General features: G+C 36.5%; 1 protein-coding gene across 1 annotated transcript in view; it reads right to left on the reverse strand.

Annotated features, from left to right (window-relative positions):
- Positions 1–9,238: 9,238 nt before the first annotated feature.
- Positions 9,239–17,361, reverse strand: part of LOC126106331 (lysosomal-associated transmembrane protein 4B-like) — a 202,084-nt gene continuing 193,961 nt past the window's right edge. Inside the window, exon 6 of the mRNA XM_049912579.1 lies at positions 9,239–10,952. Within this exon, the coding sequence (XP_049768536.1) occupies positions 10,720–10,952 (233 nt within the window). The 3' untranslated portion in view covers positions 9,239–10,719. The remainder of the gene's footprint in view (positions 10,953–17,361) is intronic.

Consider the following 17,361-nt stretch of genomic DNA (forward strand, 5'->3'; position numbering starts at 1 on the left):
TCAACAGTCCAATGTCGGTGTTATGGGCACAGGCAAGGCATAAAGCCTTATGTCATGCAGTCATCAAGGGTATACGAGTGGGCCTTCAGCCCATATCAATGATGTTTCATTGAATGGTTCACATGCTGACACTTGTTGATGGCCCAGCTCTGAAACCTGCAGCAAATTTCAGAAGGCGTGCACTTCATCGCTACCTCGGAAATGCTGTTCCATTGCTCATGTGCTGACTATAACATCATGTTCAAACTCACTTAAATCTTGATAACCTGCCATTGTAGCAGCAGTAACACATTTAATAACTGCACCAGCTACTTGTTATCTTATGTAGAGATATATATTTGAATGTGCATGCCTACACCAGTTTCTTTGGCATTTTAGTGTAGAAGAGAAATGATACAATTTCTGACATTGATTCCCATTCAAAATATAGCATACTCACTCCCCTCTACAAGTCCTAGAAGTTTGTAACAGGAATTTCCTAACACCGTGTAGAATGCAATCACATATGTAAACATATTGTTGTCTTTGTAGTATTGAGACCACAGTTTATTTTGAAGTTGTTCTCCTAGGTAGTCTGTTTTGTGCAAGCCTCTTCATATGTGCACAACTAGCGAAACCTGCATCCACTTATAGCTGCTTACCATCTCCCTTTACAATTCTTACCTCCCACTCTTCCCTCTATTACCAAATGAACTATTTATTGCTGCCTCAGGATGCACTGTCACTCTATCCTTCGTTTTGGTCAACTCTTGCCACAAAACTCCTCTCTCCCAAATTTGATTCAGTACTTCTTCATTAATTACCTGATCTCGATATCTAATCTTCTTCAGCAAAACCACATTTCAGAAGCTTCTCTTCTTTTCTGATACGTTTATGATCTACATTTTTGATTCCTCTCCTCTGTGGAAAAAAATTTTCTTGCTATTGCCTGACTGCATTTCACATCCTCTTTACTTTTAATGCCCAAATAGTAAAACTCATCTATTATTCTTAATATCTCCTTCAGCATTGCCTGAATGAGCTTTCATTCATGCTCACCTTACAACTTTGCTTAAAGACACTATCACACTCTTTTAAAATTGAATTAAAAACAATCTTGACCACAATAAAACATTTATTGGGCTGGCAACCAGTAACAGTCAAAATGTGACCATCTTCAGGACGTATTACGCCACAATGGCAAGAGGCGGTGATGAACAGACAGGTATTGGGGACCCATGAATGACAACTGCTTGCTCAAGAGTGTTTTAATTCAATTTTAAAATGTTTTATAGAGACCAGTGATAATCTTTATGGGAAATGTTCTCAAAAATTACAGATCTCCTCCTCCCATGCTTTCTTCTACATAATGTGATTTGTTACTTGCAATATAGCACCTCCATGGTCCACTATGGTCCATTACATTGCCTTCCTCCTCCCCCCCCCCCACACATATACACACCCTCACATGACTGCCACCATCCCTTCCTGCTATGAACACTTTGCATACTGTTGTTACTGTTCCATGAATAGATTCTATCTAAAAATGAAATCCAGTTTGTACTGACACTGTATTTAATTCTAATTTGTACACATCTTAACTTTCTGCACTAGTAGTAACGAACTGTAAATTTACATTTCTTGGACACCAGCCACTGTCAGTTCATTCTCTTATTTGCTTTATAATTTTATATTATTTTGTTGCTTAGCTCTTATTATATTTATTGTCAGTTGCCACCTGATGGCAGCCAATATGGCTGCATTTATTGGTATTAATTTTACATTCTAAATTTTAAATTTTGTAACCACTTTGTTGTTGAACTTTTATTATGTACTCATGACTGTTATTCTTCATTCACAAAATTCACTTTCAGTTTTGATGATGTACAGCACCACATTCACTACTATTCTCAGGGCTGTTTCTACCATAAGGAAAGACTAGTTGGCCTCCTAGGGCAGCGAAATATTAAGGTCAGCAAATGAAAAATTAATATCAAATCAAATGGCCAAAACATTGAGCAAATGAAAAGCAAAAACCAAAAAGAGAAAAAATTAAAGCATGAAATTGTTTTCAAAATCATACGGAACAGTTACTTCAGTTACTTGGTAAGTCTTAACTTGCTTTGGTGAAAGTAAACACATTGCCTCTACCTGCTTCAAAACTAAAGCAGCCATTACTAAGTACAAAATGGAAAAAAATGACCTCAGTTCATCTCTGTTGAGTGCCAGAGTGAGGCATGTGTGCTGGCTTGTGACCACTTTGTAACTGGAGGAGAGCAATGGTAGTAAAAAAGAGGTGGATGTCATTTTTCAATTCTCGCCTAGGGCAGCGAAACATGTAGGAACTGCATTGCTATTCTGACACTTGACAGCAGCCACATGGCTTCATTCTTTGGTGTTCTTGTCTAATAAAAAAGTAGTTTACAGTCTTTCTTACTGTTACGAAGTTATCATGTATACTTGGCTACTGTATTTTTTTAATCCATTTTTGGTCTACTCTGTCAGTTATGATCAAGTATGGTGCCACAATCAATATTATACTGCCATCTGACATGAATGTTCACCTCTATGTTTCATGTTACATTTTCTCACTAGTCTGCTTGTGATTATTACATGCACAGCTTGTAACCTTTATATGCATCATGCTGCTCCTAGGTACATTTTTGCTTGAAGTACATCCTGTGCGTAACTGAGAGTTGTTCTTGTATTTCACTGTTCTGACACTGTTTTGTAATTTCCATGTACTTTACTATTTTTTTAACAGATATCTGAAGATGGCTAATTCCAAAATGCATCATGTTACAAGCAATAATAACTTTTGTTCTTTGGGGCCCACGGTGCAAAATATGTGTTTAATTACATGATTATTTATGGATAATAGCCACCTACAATGCTATGTAAGTTGTTTATATTTTATGTCATTCAAAATGAGCCCATTTCGGCAAATTGCAATCATCAGGTGCTCTGTAAATATACTGGTACCTCGCATCAGACTATACAGAGCAAAATTATGGATCCAATAAGAAATTAACAGTAAACTATCTTATAAGGAACACCTAAATCAAGATATGTATGTGGCTAACCTAAAATTAAGTAACAATACTATCCCATTAATTTTTGATACCATGCCACATGTCATAAACATCTATGTGCTTAACATCAGCACCCAGGTCAGATCCACACTCAAAAGTAAAATCAGACATCTCATGAGCAAACAGTACCCCACTGTCAAAACTAATGACACAATTTCTCCTTTTAATTTTCATTAAAAAAAACCATCAACATGACCAAAATTACTTTCAATGACCAAGAACAAAAATTATTGGATAAAGGATTAAAGTATACTATCAAACCTAGATTCTACAATAGTGTACAAAAACAAGTAATAGTATCTGCAACAATAGTGCTCCTCTTAGCAAACTTATCCATAAAACAGCAGAATGAAATTACTATCAAAATAGCAAATGCAACAGAAAGAGAGCTCAAAATCAGGAAAAGCTATAATACCTATTCAGACAACAAAACACTATGCCACATTAATGAAAAAATTAATGAATAACAATTCCCTAACAATTATGTCAGATAAAGGCAATAGTTTAATTATCATTGACAAAAATGACTACATACAAAAAGTTAATGATTTCTTTGTTAGCAATGGTATCACACAAATCAATAGAAACCCCACAAACAAATTTATAGCCCAAACCAGGAAAACCATAAAAGCATGCCATACACTACTTACAGAATATGGAAAAAGGACATGTATACCCATGAACCTCAGAACACCAAAGCTCCGTGGACACCCTAAGATACATAAACAATTCATTCCTATATGACCTGTAGTAGACAGTGTTAACAGTCCTACATATTACATAAGCAGGAAACTAAACAACCTCCTTAATAAATTTTACACACACAACAAAAATATACACAGTAAGGAATTCTGGAACATTAGCTAAAAAACATCAAGGACATAAAAATACCCCCAACTGCAAGATTTGTATCTTTTGACATTACTAACCTATACACCTACATCCCAATCCAGGAAACAATAGATATCACAGAACAAAACCTACTCAAGTACAAAAAAATCTCAGTACAAGGCACTACAGAAATTTTGCAACTAACAAAACTTGTCTTACACCAAAATTACTTCGAGTTTGATAGTAAAATATATACACAAAAAGATGGAGTCACAATGGGATGTAGTATTGGTGGAACCATAGCTGACATATTCCTTAACAGCTTGGAAGAAAAATTTTTTGAAACAAGAAACACAACTAATCAAAAAAAAAAAAAAAAAATCATATACTATTAAAGATATGTAGACGACACTTTAATGTTATAGAACCAAATTTACAGAAAGCCTACCACAACAGACTGTATTATCAATGTACACTCATGTCATCCAAAAGCCCACAAACAAATATTCTTCCACACAATGCTGAACAGATTAATAAACTTTCCACTCGAAGACGAAGCAATCCAGAGGGAAATAAAAATCTTAGAATACATAGCCCAGCAAAATGATTATGACCCCAAAATTGTAGCACAATCATACCACAATAAAACACATCCTGAAAGGCACAATATACACAAAGAAATAACGCTAAGCATAAACACAACGAAAAATAAGAAAACAAAATATGTAACCACGACCTATCTAGGAAACATCTCGAACAAAATTAACAAATTATTCAACAAAACTGACATCGCATTTGCATTTCAAAACACACACAGCCTCAAACACAAAATCCACAAAGGCAGCTCGAAAATTCCCATACACAATGATCCCGGCATTTACAAAATTCCGTGTAACACATGTCAAAAATTCTACATAGGACAAGCTGGTAGAAACTTCAAAATCAGATATAAAGAACACACCAGAGAAGGGTAAACAACCCATTTACATTTTTTCAACATTTGCAAGCAGAGAAACACTATGTAAAACCCATAAACGAAGCACTAGAAATCCTCCATATTATGCAAAAGGAAAAAAATAATGATATATTATAAATTTCCAGGTCATATTTATAAAACCATTATATTAAAACCAACGCTTATCTATGTATTTACGGAGCATCTGGCGATGGCGATTTGCCAAAATGGGCTCATTGTGAATCAGATAAAATATAAACAACTTACATAGCAGTGTAGCTGGCTATTATTCATAAATAGCAAGCAATAATGTCATTCTTTTTTTGAAGCAGGGCTTTTTGGTTAGTGACACTCAACAGACACAGTTCAGACACAAAGCCCACACACAGCAAGGAAAGGGAACACTGTGTGCAGAAGAAGGAAACTGTTTCCGATTAGGTGGGGCCTCCCACCCAGCTGATAATATTTATGTGTTTATTGTGCAGAAGCATTACTTTATTGGGGGATGGGGGGTTAGTTGTTGAGAAATAGAGTAGTGAGTTGGTGCTTTGCTGTCAAAAGTATCTGAGGGGGTAGACAATTTTTCATTCACTATGTGTTGTAACTACCACAAGAATTTTTCTCTTAGTTATTGTTGAACACAATACATATGTATAACACATACCAATAAAGGTACATGATCTCATTGTTATTTTGGAACAGAGAAGGCACATATACTAACTGTTTAGTATATGTTCAGGATATGTAAAAAGTTGTTCTATTGTGTACTATGTTTGTATGATGCAGCAAGCGACTATGAGCAATATGTATATGGACATAGCCTATTGCACAAGATGCTTTATGTTTTTAAATATTTTAGTGATGCTAAATCTTTTATAATGTGCTGTTCTTAACCACTTGACAGCTTGTGCATGAGGTCAGTGTAAAATGAACATATTTTACAATTAAAGATTTCAAGTACTGAAGATGACAGCATAGTCTGTTGAAACCAAATGCCTTAAATAAAAAAAATAATTTTATGCAATCTTGGCTGGTGAATGGTTTTCAACAATTAAATAGGTCGCTCTGCAATTCTCTCAAAATGAGAGAATTCAGTCGAATCATATTAAATGTGTTATGAAAAACAAAGATGCTGTGACTTACCAAATGAGGAAGTGCTGGTAGATACACACAATAAAAAACACACAAACACACACACACAAATTTCAAGCTTTCGCAACCCAAGGTTGCTTCATCAGGAAAGAGGGAAGGAGAGGGAAATACGAAAGGATGTGGGTTTTAAGGGAGAGGGTAAGGAGTCATTCCAATCCCAGGAGCGGAAAGACTTACCCTAGGAGGAAAAAAGGACAGGTATACACTCGCCCACACACACACACACACACACACACACACACACACACACACATCCATCCGCATGTGTGTGTGTGTGTGTGTGTGTGCGCGCGCGCGAGTGTATACCTGTCCTTTTTTTCCCCCCTAGGGTAAGTCTTTCGACTACTGGGATTGGAATGACTCCTTACCCTCTCCCTTAAAACCCACATCATTTCATATTTCCCTCTCCTTCCCTCTTTCCTGATGTGCAAAAGCTTGAAATTTGTGTTTGTGTTTGTGTGTTTTTTATTGTGTCTACCTACCAGCACTTTCTCATTTGGTAAGTCACGGCATCTTTGTTTTTTATGTATATTTTTCCCACGTGGACTGTTTCCCTCTATTATATTCATATCATTAAATATGTTACAAGTGATATAAAAATCTCTGAAACGGCAAAAATGTATTTAAAATGTTTTTGACTGAAATTTATTTCTCACTGTTTAGATATCTGTTACCTGATTGAAAAAGGGCAGTTAGTTTAATTGAAAACATGTTATTTATAGAGAAATCACAAAATTATGGTGTAAACAGTTAGGAATTACATTCAACTTCTGAATAAACTAAATGTGTTATATTAAATTTCAGATAAATTAGTTGTATCATTCTGTTATCTACTGATGAAAGAATAAATTCTTTTGGTAAAAACAGTATTTATAAAAGAAAGTTTCTTATTTTAGAACATTTGATAATGAATTTGAAATGAATTTAAATAACTAATATTACACTTTAATACACTAAAATTACAGGCTCCAAAAATATAACTGCTGTAAAATCAGAGATTAAGATGAAAGATGATGAAATCCTGAACAGAGATATGATTCAAGAGAGAGTCTTAGAACTCACTGTCCAGGGGAAACTGAGGCAATGTAGTTAGAAGATTTTATGTAACAATACTCTCATGAAATGAAACAACATTGGAAAAACACCCTGGCAGGATTAAACTGTACAATGGATCAGGATTCAAACCTGAAACCTTAATTTTCTAGCCAGTGCTCTTGCTGTCTGATCTACCCAAGCATACCTTCACACCTTTATGTACACCAGAACCTCCTCATCTTCTACCTCCCAAATTTGACATAAACTCTCCTGCGTACTTGGCAGAACTAGCACTCTTGGAAGAAAGGATATTGTGGAGATATGGTTGAGCCACTGAAACATACTTGTGGAAAGCAAGCAGCCGTGTCATGGAAAGACACTTGCAGAAGTCAGAATGCATCTTCCACTCTGCAGTGGAGTTTACACTGTTTTGAAACTTTCTGCAGTATTAAAACTGTGTCCTTTCTCAGATCTCTAATGAAGGACACCATCTAGATACTAGCTAGCTACAAGTTCATTCTTGTTTATGTAATTGTCTGCCAGATGGCCATGCAGACAGTCATGACCAATCCATTGTTAAAAATTCCAATTCAAACAATGTAACAAAAATGACTACATGATCATAATTTACAGACTTCACACTACATATTGCCAAACCATGACATCATTAGCATTCATCACATAACCACAGGCAGTGCGTCCAAAACAGTTGGCATCAATGTTGCTGTTATCGAATTCCTCATTACAGATGAGGAAAGTGCTGCTTAAATTCACCCCATACTTCAGCAAGCCTATGGAGATGCCTGTATGAGCACCAGTGGTGTTAGAGGATGGTTGAAGCATTTAAAAGATGGAGACATGAGTATCCAACATGAGCCGTATATCGGTTGCACTTGAACTCTCACTGCTCGAGTCACTATGGAGAAGAGCAGGACGTTTGACTGGAAACTCTTCCACATTCTCGCTGTAGTCCCAGCTTCGTGCCCTTTGACTACCACAGTTTTGTTTCTGTTAAGGCACAGATATGGGGTCAACACTACAAGATCTTGGACGGCATTCAGCAAGCAGTGCATCAGTATTTTGATGAAGGTGGAATGGAGTTCTGTTGTGAAAGTATTTTCAAACTTGCAGAATGATGGAATAAATGTGTCCAGAGAAATGGAGACTTATTAAAAATGTGCAAGGCATGAATAGGACTCTCTTAATTTCAATTTGATGTTGGATACCAAATGACGAACAAAGTCTTTTTTAGTGATATAATTACAAATTGATGATTGTTTTAATTCTTTTCCTTTACATTAACTGAGAAATCTTTTTTCTTGCCAAATTTCATGTTACTACATCAAGGGGAAGTATCCTATAGGTATTGATGAGTGAATTTGCAAGTATCAAAATATGTGACATACATGGCCCTATCTTTTGATTGCATTGACATAGAAACTTAACTTTTTTTACACAACTGAAGCAATATAAACCTCAGTATGTGAAATAAATTTTAACTCAATGTATCTTCCCGTTCCTGAGAAAGAGAGTCTTAACTGATGGAGTGGGACAGAGAGAAAATTGCATAAAAATGACAGTATAATTACAAATTAACAATTTCAGATTTTTTCCTTTGTTCCTACTGTGAAACCTTGCTTCTTGGCAAATTTCAAGTCTAGAACAATGGAATGTACCATGCAGGGTTTTATTAGTGAGTCTGTATGTGACATAAATGACCATATATTTTGATTGCACTAACTCAGAAGCTGAAGTGTATTATACCACCAAGGGACCATAAACCTTTACATATCACATAAATTTCAACTTGATAAGTCTACCAGTTCCTGGGGAAAAGTATTTTAATCAATCAGTCAGACAGACAACAATGTGATGCTATAAGGCATCCATTTTTACCGACTGAGGTACAAAACTGTAAACAGTGATAGAAAGTATGTAGATTAAGATGATGTACTTGGTTTGTCTGAAAAACAAAAATAAAAACTTTCAGTATGGCCCTTGTAATACTTCTAATAAAGAACAAGTGGCAATCTTTACTCTTTCCATGTATGGATTGCACACAGAACTTAGCAGAAGTAGAAGTTATAGTTACTTATACTGTTAAGAGTAATTTATAAAACATTTTATAATGGCCTGGCTTCATACTTTGTATACAAGACAATTGAACACCTTTTCAATAAAGTAATATGGAGCATGTGTAGAACAAAAAAATAATGTATTTAATTAAGAGAGATACATCACAACAAATTACATACAATTTGCGAAGAAAATGTAAGCTTGTAACAATACAATATTACAAAAATACTTGGCATTTATTCTTTGCATATATCATGTATGTAACACATTTACTTATTAAGTTGAGAGTCAGATTTCTAAAAATTAAAATAATTGCAAATGCACCAACATTCTTCAGTAAAGATTGTCCCATAAAAAAAAAGAAAAAAAAACTAAAAGCTGTAGTACAAGCTGTGCAAAGCTCTACGGTAATACTATCAACCAGACTTTGGTTTATCAGAGTTATTAAATATTAATGAAATTCTTTAGTAGAGACTAATGTTACAAACTATATTTAAATACTGGAATTTCTTGTGAGAATGTTCACTACATTATCTTCATATTTATTACTGGGAGCAATAGTTCACAAAACACTTACAAAAATAGAAAACATAGCAGATGTATGAGGAAAAATTAGTTTGTTATCTGGAGACCATTCCCAAATATGAGTTGGTCAGCTCAAACTTTTTCTCGGTGGAGGAAGTGCCCATTGTCAAAGCAATAAGGGTAAGTCATACTTAAATAACATTGTTTTACACACCTACTGATGAATCCCAATACACAGTGAAACATCCTGCTGTGAAAATTTCTAGGATTAAATTTTCCAAAATAGTACTCTCCACTATTTTCCCCATGGCAGTGTCTCCCAGGATTTTAGTAATATAATTCAATAAGAACGACTGACTCACGTAAAAATCAACAACCAACACATTTCTAGCCCCCAGCAATCCTGTACATTATTTTATGCCTAAGACTGCAGAGTGAAAGTTGATGTGTAAGTAATTTTAAAACCCAGTGACATACAGGAGTCACTTTATTGGGCTGGTCAAAACCAAATTGTCTAAGAACTCTTACAAAGCCAGTGAAAAAAAAAATACTTAAGTCATTTTTACTCACAAAATTGGTGTGTAGGAATTAATAAGTGTTTCCAGTGAGACAGGTCTTGCACTGAAATGGAATGTTTAGCAAACTCATACACACCTATATGTTACTCACAAACTCTATTTTTTTAACTGATTTTTGGAAGTCAATGGAGTATTTCCTGATCCTGGTATTGTTAAATTTTAATACCATGACAGCAATGTTACAGTAATAAAGCATACGGTGAATTGACAGATATCTTTTAAACAACAAACAGGTTTAAACAGCAATGATCTCCAGGTAAACATGCCACCAATGCAATTAGATAATTCCCTAAAAACAATGCAGACACCCCTGTAATTTCTTAGGTTTCTTTTGAAGTAGCTTGTAGTGATCTTAATTTCAGTATTTTTCCCCCTCCTGCAGTTAACAAGCGACTTCAATGTACATAAAATTATCTGTTATTTTTTTTTCCCAGCAAATTATTAAGTTTGGAAGTAGCAGAACAAACAAGCTGGGACATCCATCTTGTTGCAAAATCTAGGCCTCACTGAGTGAGGAGTAGTTGTCCTTGCCGCCAAGGTGAAGCACTGGCCTCGTGAAGACGACAGCGTCCAGACCTGTTTTGGGTTTTGCTTTCTCCTGTTCCTGCTCCTTTTCCTTCTCCTTCTCCTCAGGTGCTTCCTCATTGATGAGCAGTTGCTTGGAGCTGAGCTGCATTCGGAGGCTCCTGTAGAAGCTGTACACCACCAGAATGAGATATCCATTGACCACTGAAAACAAAATAAAAAAAAATGGTCAGAAAGCACAATTCTCTCTAGGTCTTGGTTAATAGCAATGGATGATTAGACTTCTTCATTCAACAAGGATATTAGTTAGCTAGTTGTTGTGTACATAGTTCCGCACATACACAACTTTCCTCATCCATCTCCACACTACGAGATGGCGCTGTCTTAGAGACGGACCAAATTCTGCTTCCGCCGATCCGCATATTAATATGTAATACAGCCAATGAGATTGCTGCTAATGTAGAACCTTTTCTCCTCATGGATCACACTTGCGCAGTGATACCTGAATGCTCGAGATATTATAAGGAGTGTACAGACCTCCGATTAGTCAGTGTGCATTAGTCTATAGTCAAGTTTCAGTCTGTGCCTAATAAGATTATCATATTCCTGTACATAGCCATGAAGATAAATGTATAGACACTTTGTCCAGTATCAGAGATATGTGAGAATAAGATTAACGTACCAAGACCAAAGGAACATCAGTTTGTCCATTGCAAACAGCATCCAGAATCAAGTTACGTAATGTCTATGTTATTTATTATTTTAATAAATGTGTGTGAAAATTAATCAAGTTCTGTTTAAAGTTGGTCACCGTCAATCTGCTACTCTAAGCGTGCAAGTGGCATTTCTATTGTCTGACCTAACGGCAGAAGATAAACACACCACAATAAGACCACGAGACATATTGCTGACACTCGCCTACTTCGTTAGAGCGACAAGTCAAATAATCTGATGGTGTGTGTACCGAAGGTCTTACAGTATGCACACCACACTAGTTCTGCCAACAAATGTCTTCATCATACACTGATGGAAAAATACTGCAACCCCCAAAAATTGTTAATGTAGAGTAATGACATTTTTGGAATACATTTGTCTAAGTAACATATTTAAGGGATTTTCACTGCAAGATCACACATTAATGTAACAATGAGATAAGCTATTGCAAATGTGATATGTCAGTGTATTAATAATCGGTGTAACTGTCTGTGAAATGCAAGCATGAGAATATGCACACATTGTGTCCTTCAGTTGCTGGATGCCAGCTTGTGCCTGTTTCATCTGGTTGGTCAGTACAAGGGTGGTTAATGCTGGTTGTGGACAATACTGAAGTTATCATCCGATTATGCCCTATAAGTGCTCAATTCAAGACAGATCTGGTGATCGAGCAATTCGAGGCAACATGTCAACACTCTGTAAAGAACACTGGGTTACAACAGTGGTATGTGGGTGAGCATTATCCTGTTGGAAAACATGTTCATGACTGTAGCGCAACAGATTGATGTACAAATTTGCAGTCAGGGTGCTTGGGATAACCACAAGAGTAGCTCCAAGTGTAGGTCTAGTGTGCTCCAGGCGTAGGTCTAGTGTGTCTAGCTTGCTGATATACAGCCATCATTGGCACCGAGGCAGAACCAGCTTTCATCAGAAAACACAACAGACCTCCACTTTTCTCTCCGCTGAACTCTCACCTGACACCATTGAAGTCCCAAATGGTAGCGATTTCGGGTCAGTGGAATGCAAGCTACAGGGCATCTGGTTCAGAGTTGACCTTGAAGTAGAGATGGGCAAACTTGTTCATCCTTGGGAACTAGTCCACTAGTGATCACTCTTTTTTGGGAACTATTCATTTTTACTTGTTCGCCATTCATTTGTGTGAAAATTAGTAGCATAGGTGACTGAAGATGGAAGGCGCCAGGAGGCCCCCCCCCCCCCCCCCCCTCCCCCTTGCAGTACAGAGTTTTTATTCATTACAGAATTTTCACACACTCGTAGAAGTAATTTTTGTGATCCTGCAAAATCTTTCATTTAGCAAACTGTACCATTATGTGAGTGATCACAGTGAAGTAATATAAGGTGACGCACGAAAAACCAGCCCCGAGTTCAGACTATTCGCCAATTACGCACGATTTGTTGACCACTATGAGCAGAATAGATAAACATGTAATAATTAGGCAGCAAAGAAATAACAGATAACCTAATGCAAACAACAACTTTGAAACAACAGGTGACAACTGGTGGGTGACAGTGAGTAGTCTAGCACTCAGGGTCAATTTTTCTGGCACCACCCTGTACCACTGAAATAATATTGTAGAAGTCACCATATTCTATTCACAAAATGTGACACCACACACTCAATGATGGAGTGCAGGCTTCATTTGGTTGTAAGTCAGTCTGCCTTCTATAACAATGAACATGCTGTTTTACCTTGGGCAAAAAAAAAAAAAAAAAAAAATGAAAATGGCCACTCGTGTGTGCTGTGCTGACTTCCTTTGCATGTGTAATAACAAAAAATCTTGCCTTTTTTATAAGTATGCCTTCTGCTGTGTATCAAAATAGTGAAGTAAGCTGATATGCCCTTTTCTTACCTGAAAAGATGTATGTATTCCATACCATGTAATTTTTATGTAATTTACATAGTTATAAGATACTTTTTAATCAAGTCATGGATGCTGAATGGAATACAACAAGAATCAAAGTCCAGAGTTCAAAAAAGGTTTGAAACTGACACAGATGTGAAAGGGACTGAGGCTGGAACGAGACCGACTGACTTGTTGTTGTGGGAACGAGACCGACCATTTCCTGTTCCTGGGAACTATAAGTTCGCTCCTTCCGTTCATTTTGGTGAACCATTCCTTTGGACCCATTAGTTCACAAATGACCCATCTCTACCTTGAAGTAACCACTTTGTAACAGTTAGTTGTGTCACTGGGGTTCCAACTGCTGCTAAAATTGCTGCTGCAGATGCAGTACAATATGACAGAGCCAGACACCAAACACAATGGTCTTCTCTCTTGGTAGTGTTACGTGACTGTCCAGAGACCAGGCTTCTTGCGACTATACATTCTCATGATCACAACTGCCAGCAATCATGCACAATGGCAATATTCCTGCCAAGCCTTTCTCCAGTACCACAGAAGGAAGATTCATCTTCTGGTAGCCCTATTACACAACATTTTTGAGATGCTGACAATGGTGTCTTTGTTCCCTTAAAGGCACTCTTGACTAACATCAACTCACCATGAGCAACCTCAAAGGCAGCTAATGGTCATGACTGTTGCAGCACGTATTTAAACAAACCTGATTTGCATCCTCATTGTAGTGCTTCTAGCGCCATTCTTATGCGCTTCTTCCACATCTTCCAGATGTAGTAACATGCCAGCCAACTCTTGTTTATGTCACACAACTCCTTGGTGTTGTGGTATTTTTCCCAGCACTTTATCAGTTGGCCATGGCAGAAGGTGATATGCATAAACAATCTACTACATCACCCGTCAGTCAGCCTGCTTTGACTGACAGGTGTTTCTAGTGACCACACTTTATTACTTCTATAATTTGTATTAATTATTTACTTAAACATAACTATGTTTATTTTGTAACTACACCCCTTTCTCTTCAGTTTTTCTATGACTCTTTCATTTCAAATTAAAACAAGAGTCCCAAGTGTATTTCTTTTATTCATCATTAAAATGAAGGCAAATTTGTAAATTTTTAGATATGTTCAGTGATTTAGCACTGTCTTTAAAAAAAATATAAACAAGAACCAAAATGTACAGTGCACTGTGTCCTGTCAGTATGATTATAACAATCGTTTTTCGTCTACTATTTTAGAATGCATGATTCATGCTGAAATGTATTACATTACTGTGACTTTTAAGTCCGAATTTTTATTAATTTTTTAAATTTACTTATATATGGATGAATAGTTTTACACTGTTTTAAAGTACTCATCTTTGACTTACAAGATTGTTCAAAAAATTCCAGAACATTCATAATTTTGCTTGAATGATGTGTTGAAGTGAAATGTGGCTGGCGTCCCTGCACATGCCTGTGTTTAATGTGTAACTGCCAGTAGTTTCAGTGTTGTATACCTGCTAGTATTGTTCAGTGCTGTATTAATTTGAATGTTGTGTCACACAGTTTGCAAATTTCGAGATGGCAGAGTTAGAGGCACAACATGTCTGCATTAAATTTTGCAGGAAACTCAAAAAAATCTTTACAGAGACAGTCTAAATGAAGCAGAAAGCCAATGGTGATGAGTGATTAAACCACACTCAATTACAAATGTTTCATATAGTTTAAAAATGGTCGGATGGAAGTTAAAGATGACCCTCGTTCAGGATGCCCTCTGACATCTACCAATGACACTCATGCCAGGAACATCAATGAAATTGTGCATGCTAATTGAAGACTGATTGCCCAAGAGATTGCAGAAGAATGTGACATTTCAGTTGGATCACGTCATGACACAGCATCTTGGAATGCATCTTGTTGCCACCAAGTTCATCCCACAGCTATGAATCAAGACCTTTGCCTTGCAACGATCTGTGAAGAGCTTTTGGATCACACAAATGAGAAAGAGTTTTTTCTTATGAGAACCATAACTGGTGATGAGACCTGCGTCTACAGTTACGATGTTGAGAGCAACGTTCAGTTCTTCACAATGTGCTGGAAAGGTTTCCCCAAGACCAAAAAAAGCTCGTCAGGCCAGGTCAAATGTCAGAGCCGTGCGCTGACAGGTTTCTTTGACTGTGAAGGATTGTTAATCCTGAATTCCTGCCACAGGGACAAACTGTCAATTGCTTGTACTATCGGGATGTGTTGTGACACCTGTGAGAAAATGTGAGAAGGAAACAGCATGAAATGTCATAAGACAATCTGTGGCATTTGCATCGTGATAATGCATCCACACATTCGTGCCTGCTGGTGCAGAACTATTGCACAAAAAATGAAATCACTGTGCTGCCTCGTCCACCATACTCTCCAGACCTGGCCCCTGAGGACTTTTATTTATTTCCAAAGTTGAAAACACCATTAAAGGATGAAAATTTGCAACTATAGATGAGACGAAAGACAATTCTCAGATAGCGTTTTGTGTTATCCAGCAAGAGGTTCAGATTCAGATTCTTTATTAGTCATTCAGCATTATTACATGCAATAGACTTCATCAGTTCACTTAACCTATTAATTTTACAAAATAAATTTTTACATATTTAAGTTGATATTGGGCATTTCTAAAAATTCTTCTAATGAATAGAATGGATTGGTTAACAAGAAGTTATGAACATTATCTTTAAATAATTTGTCGGGCTTGATTGACCCATTTTTAGACAATTTGTTATATATTTTAATTGCCATATACTTATGACTATTGGTAGTTTTAGCTAATCTATTTTGTGGCAACAGCAGAGAAGTGCACGTTCTTGTATAGTAGCCATGCCTTTCATTTGTTACACTTAAATTAGGTAGTTCAGCAAGTATGTAGTTAACACTGTCAAGAACATATAAATTAATTACTGTTAAAATTCTATATTTAATTAACAATGGTTTACAATGTGTTCTATTATCTACCTTAGCCATTACTCTGATTGCTTTCTTCTGGATCACCATAATTTCATTTATTTTTCTGCTGTTTCCCCAGAGTATTAACCCATACCTTAAAACAGATTGAAAAAAGGCAAAGTATGCTGTCCTTACGTACTCAAATGTCACACAACACATCAGTCTCTTCAACAAATATATAGCTCTTGACAACCTAACCACTATGTGATCAACATGAGAGTTCCATGTTAGACTGTTGTCAAGTACGATACCTAAAAAATTTGCCTTTTGTTTTTCTATTTTTGTAGTCTTTGATAGACTGAACCACATATTCTGGGTCTTTCCTCATTTAATAGCAGACCATTGGCATTAAACCATGATGTTGCATTTTCTTTTGCCAATTTCATATCACTTACAAGGTTATCAAGTACATGGTTTACAGATAGAAAAGTTGTGTCATCTGCATACATATATGTCATTACATCTATATTTCCTGGTAAGTCATTTATGTGTACAAGGAAAAGAAGTGGTCCCAATTTAGATCCCTGTGGCACTCCGTGTTGAACCTCCAGTATGTTTGACAGATGACTTCCTGAACTCACCACCTGGTTCCTTTTACTGAGGTATGATTTGATGAGTTTTAAACTTTTATCACATATTCCATAGTACTCAAGTTTAGAGAGCAGAAGTGAGTGGTCAACGGAGTCAAAAGCTTTGCTCAGATCACATAAGGTTACCTGTGCATGCGCATGGTCCTCAAATGCTGCTAGAATGTCTCTGACTAAGAGCTCTATGGCATGTATAGCTGACCTTCCTTTTCTGTAACCAAACTGTGATGCACTTAACATACCATTTAGTTCCAGGTACTCATACATCTGCTTATATATTATGCCTTCAAAGACTTTTCCTGGTACTGGAATTAGTGAAATTGGTCTGTAGTTTGCAGGATCTGATTTGACACCCTTCTTAAAGACTCGAGTTACCTTGGATAGTTTGAGAGGATCAGGAAAAAACCCTTCTATGAGACACAGGTTTATAGAATATGTTAATGGTGCTGCAATGTAATGTATGATTT

Source organism: Schistocerca cancellata, chromosome 10, assembly GCF_023864275.1.
Source record: "Schistocerca cancellata isolate TAMUIC-IGC-003103 chromosome 10, iqSchCanc2.1, whole genome shotgun sequence".
NCBI classification, from domain to species: Eukaryota; Metazoa; Arthropoda; class Insecta; order Orthoptera; family Acrididae; genus Schistocerca; species Schistocerca cancellata.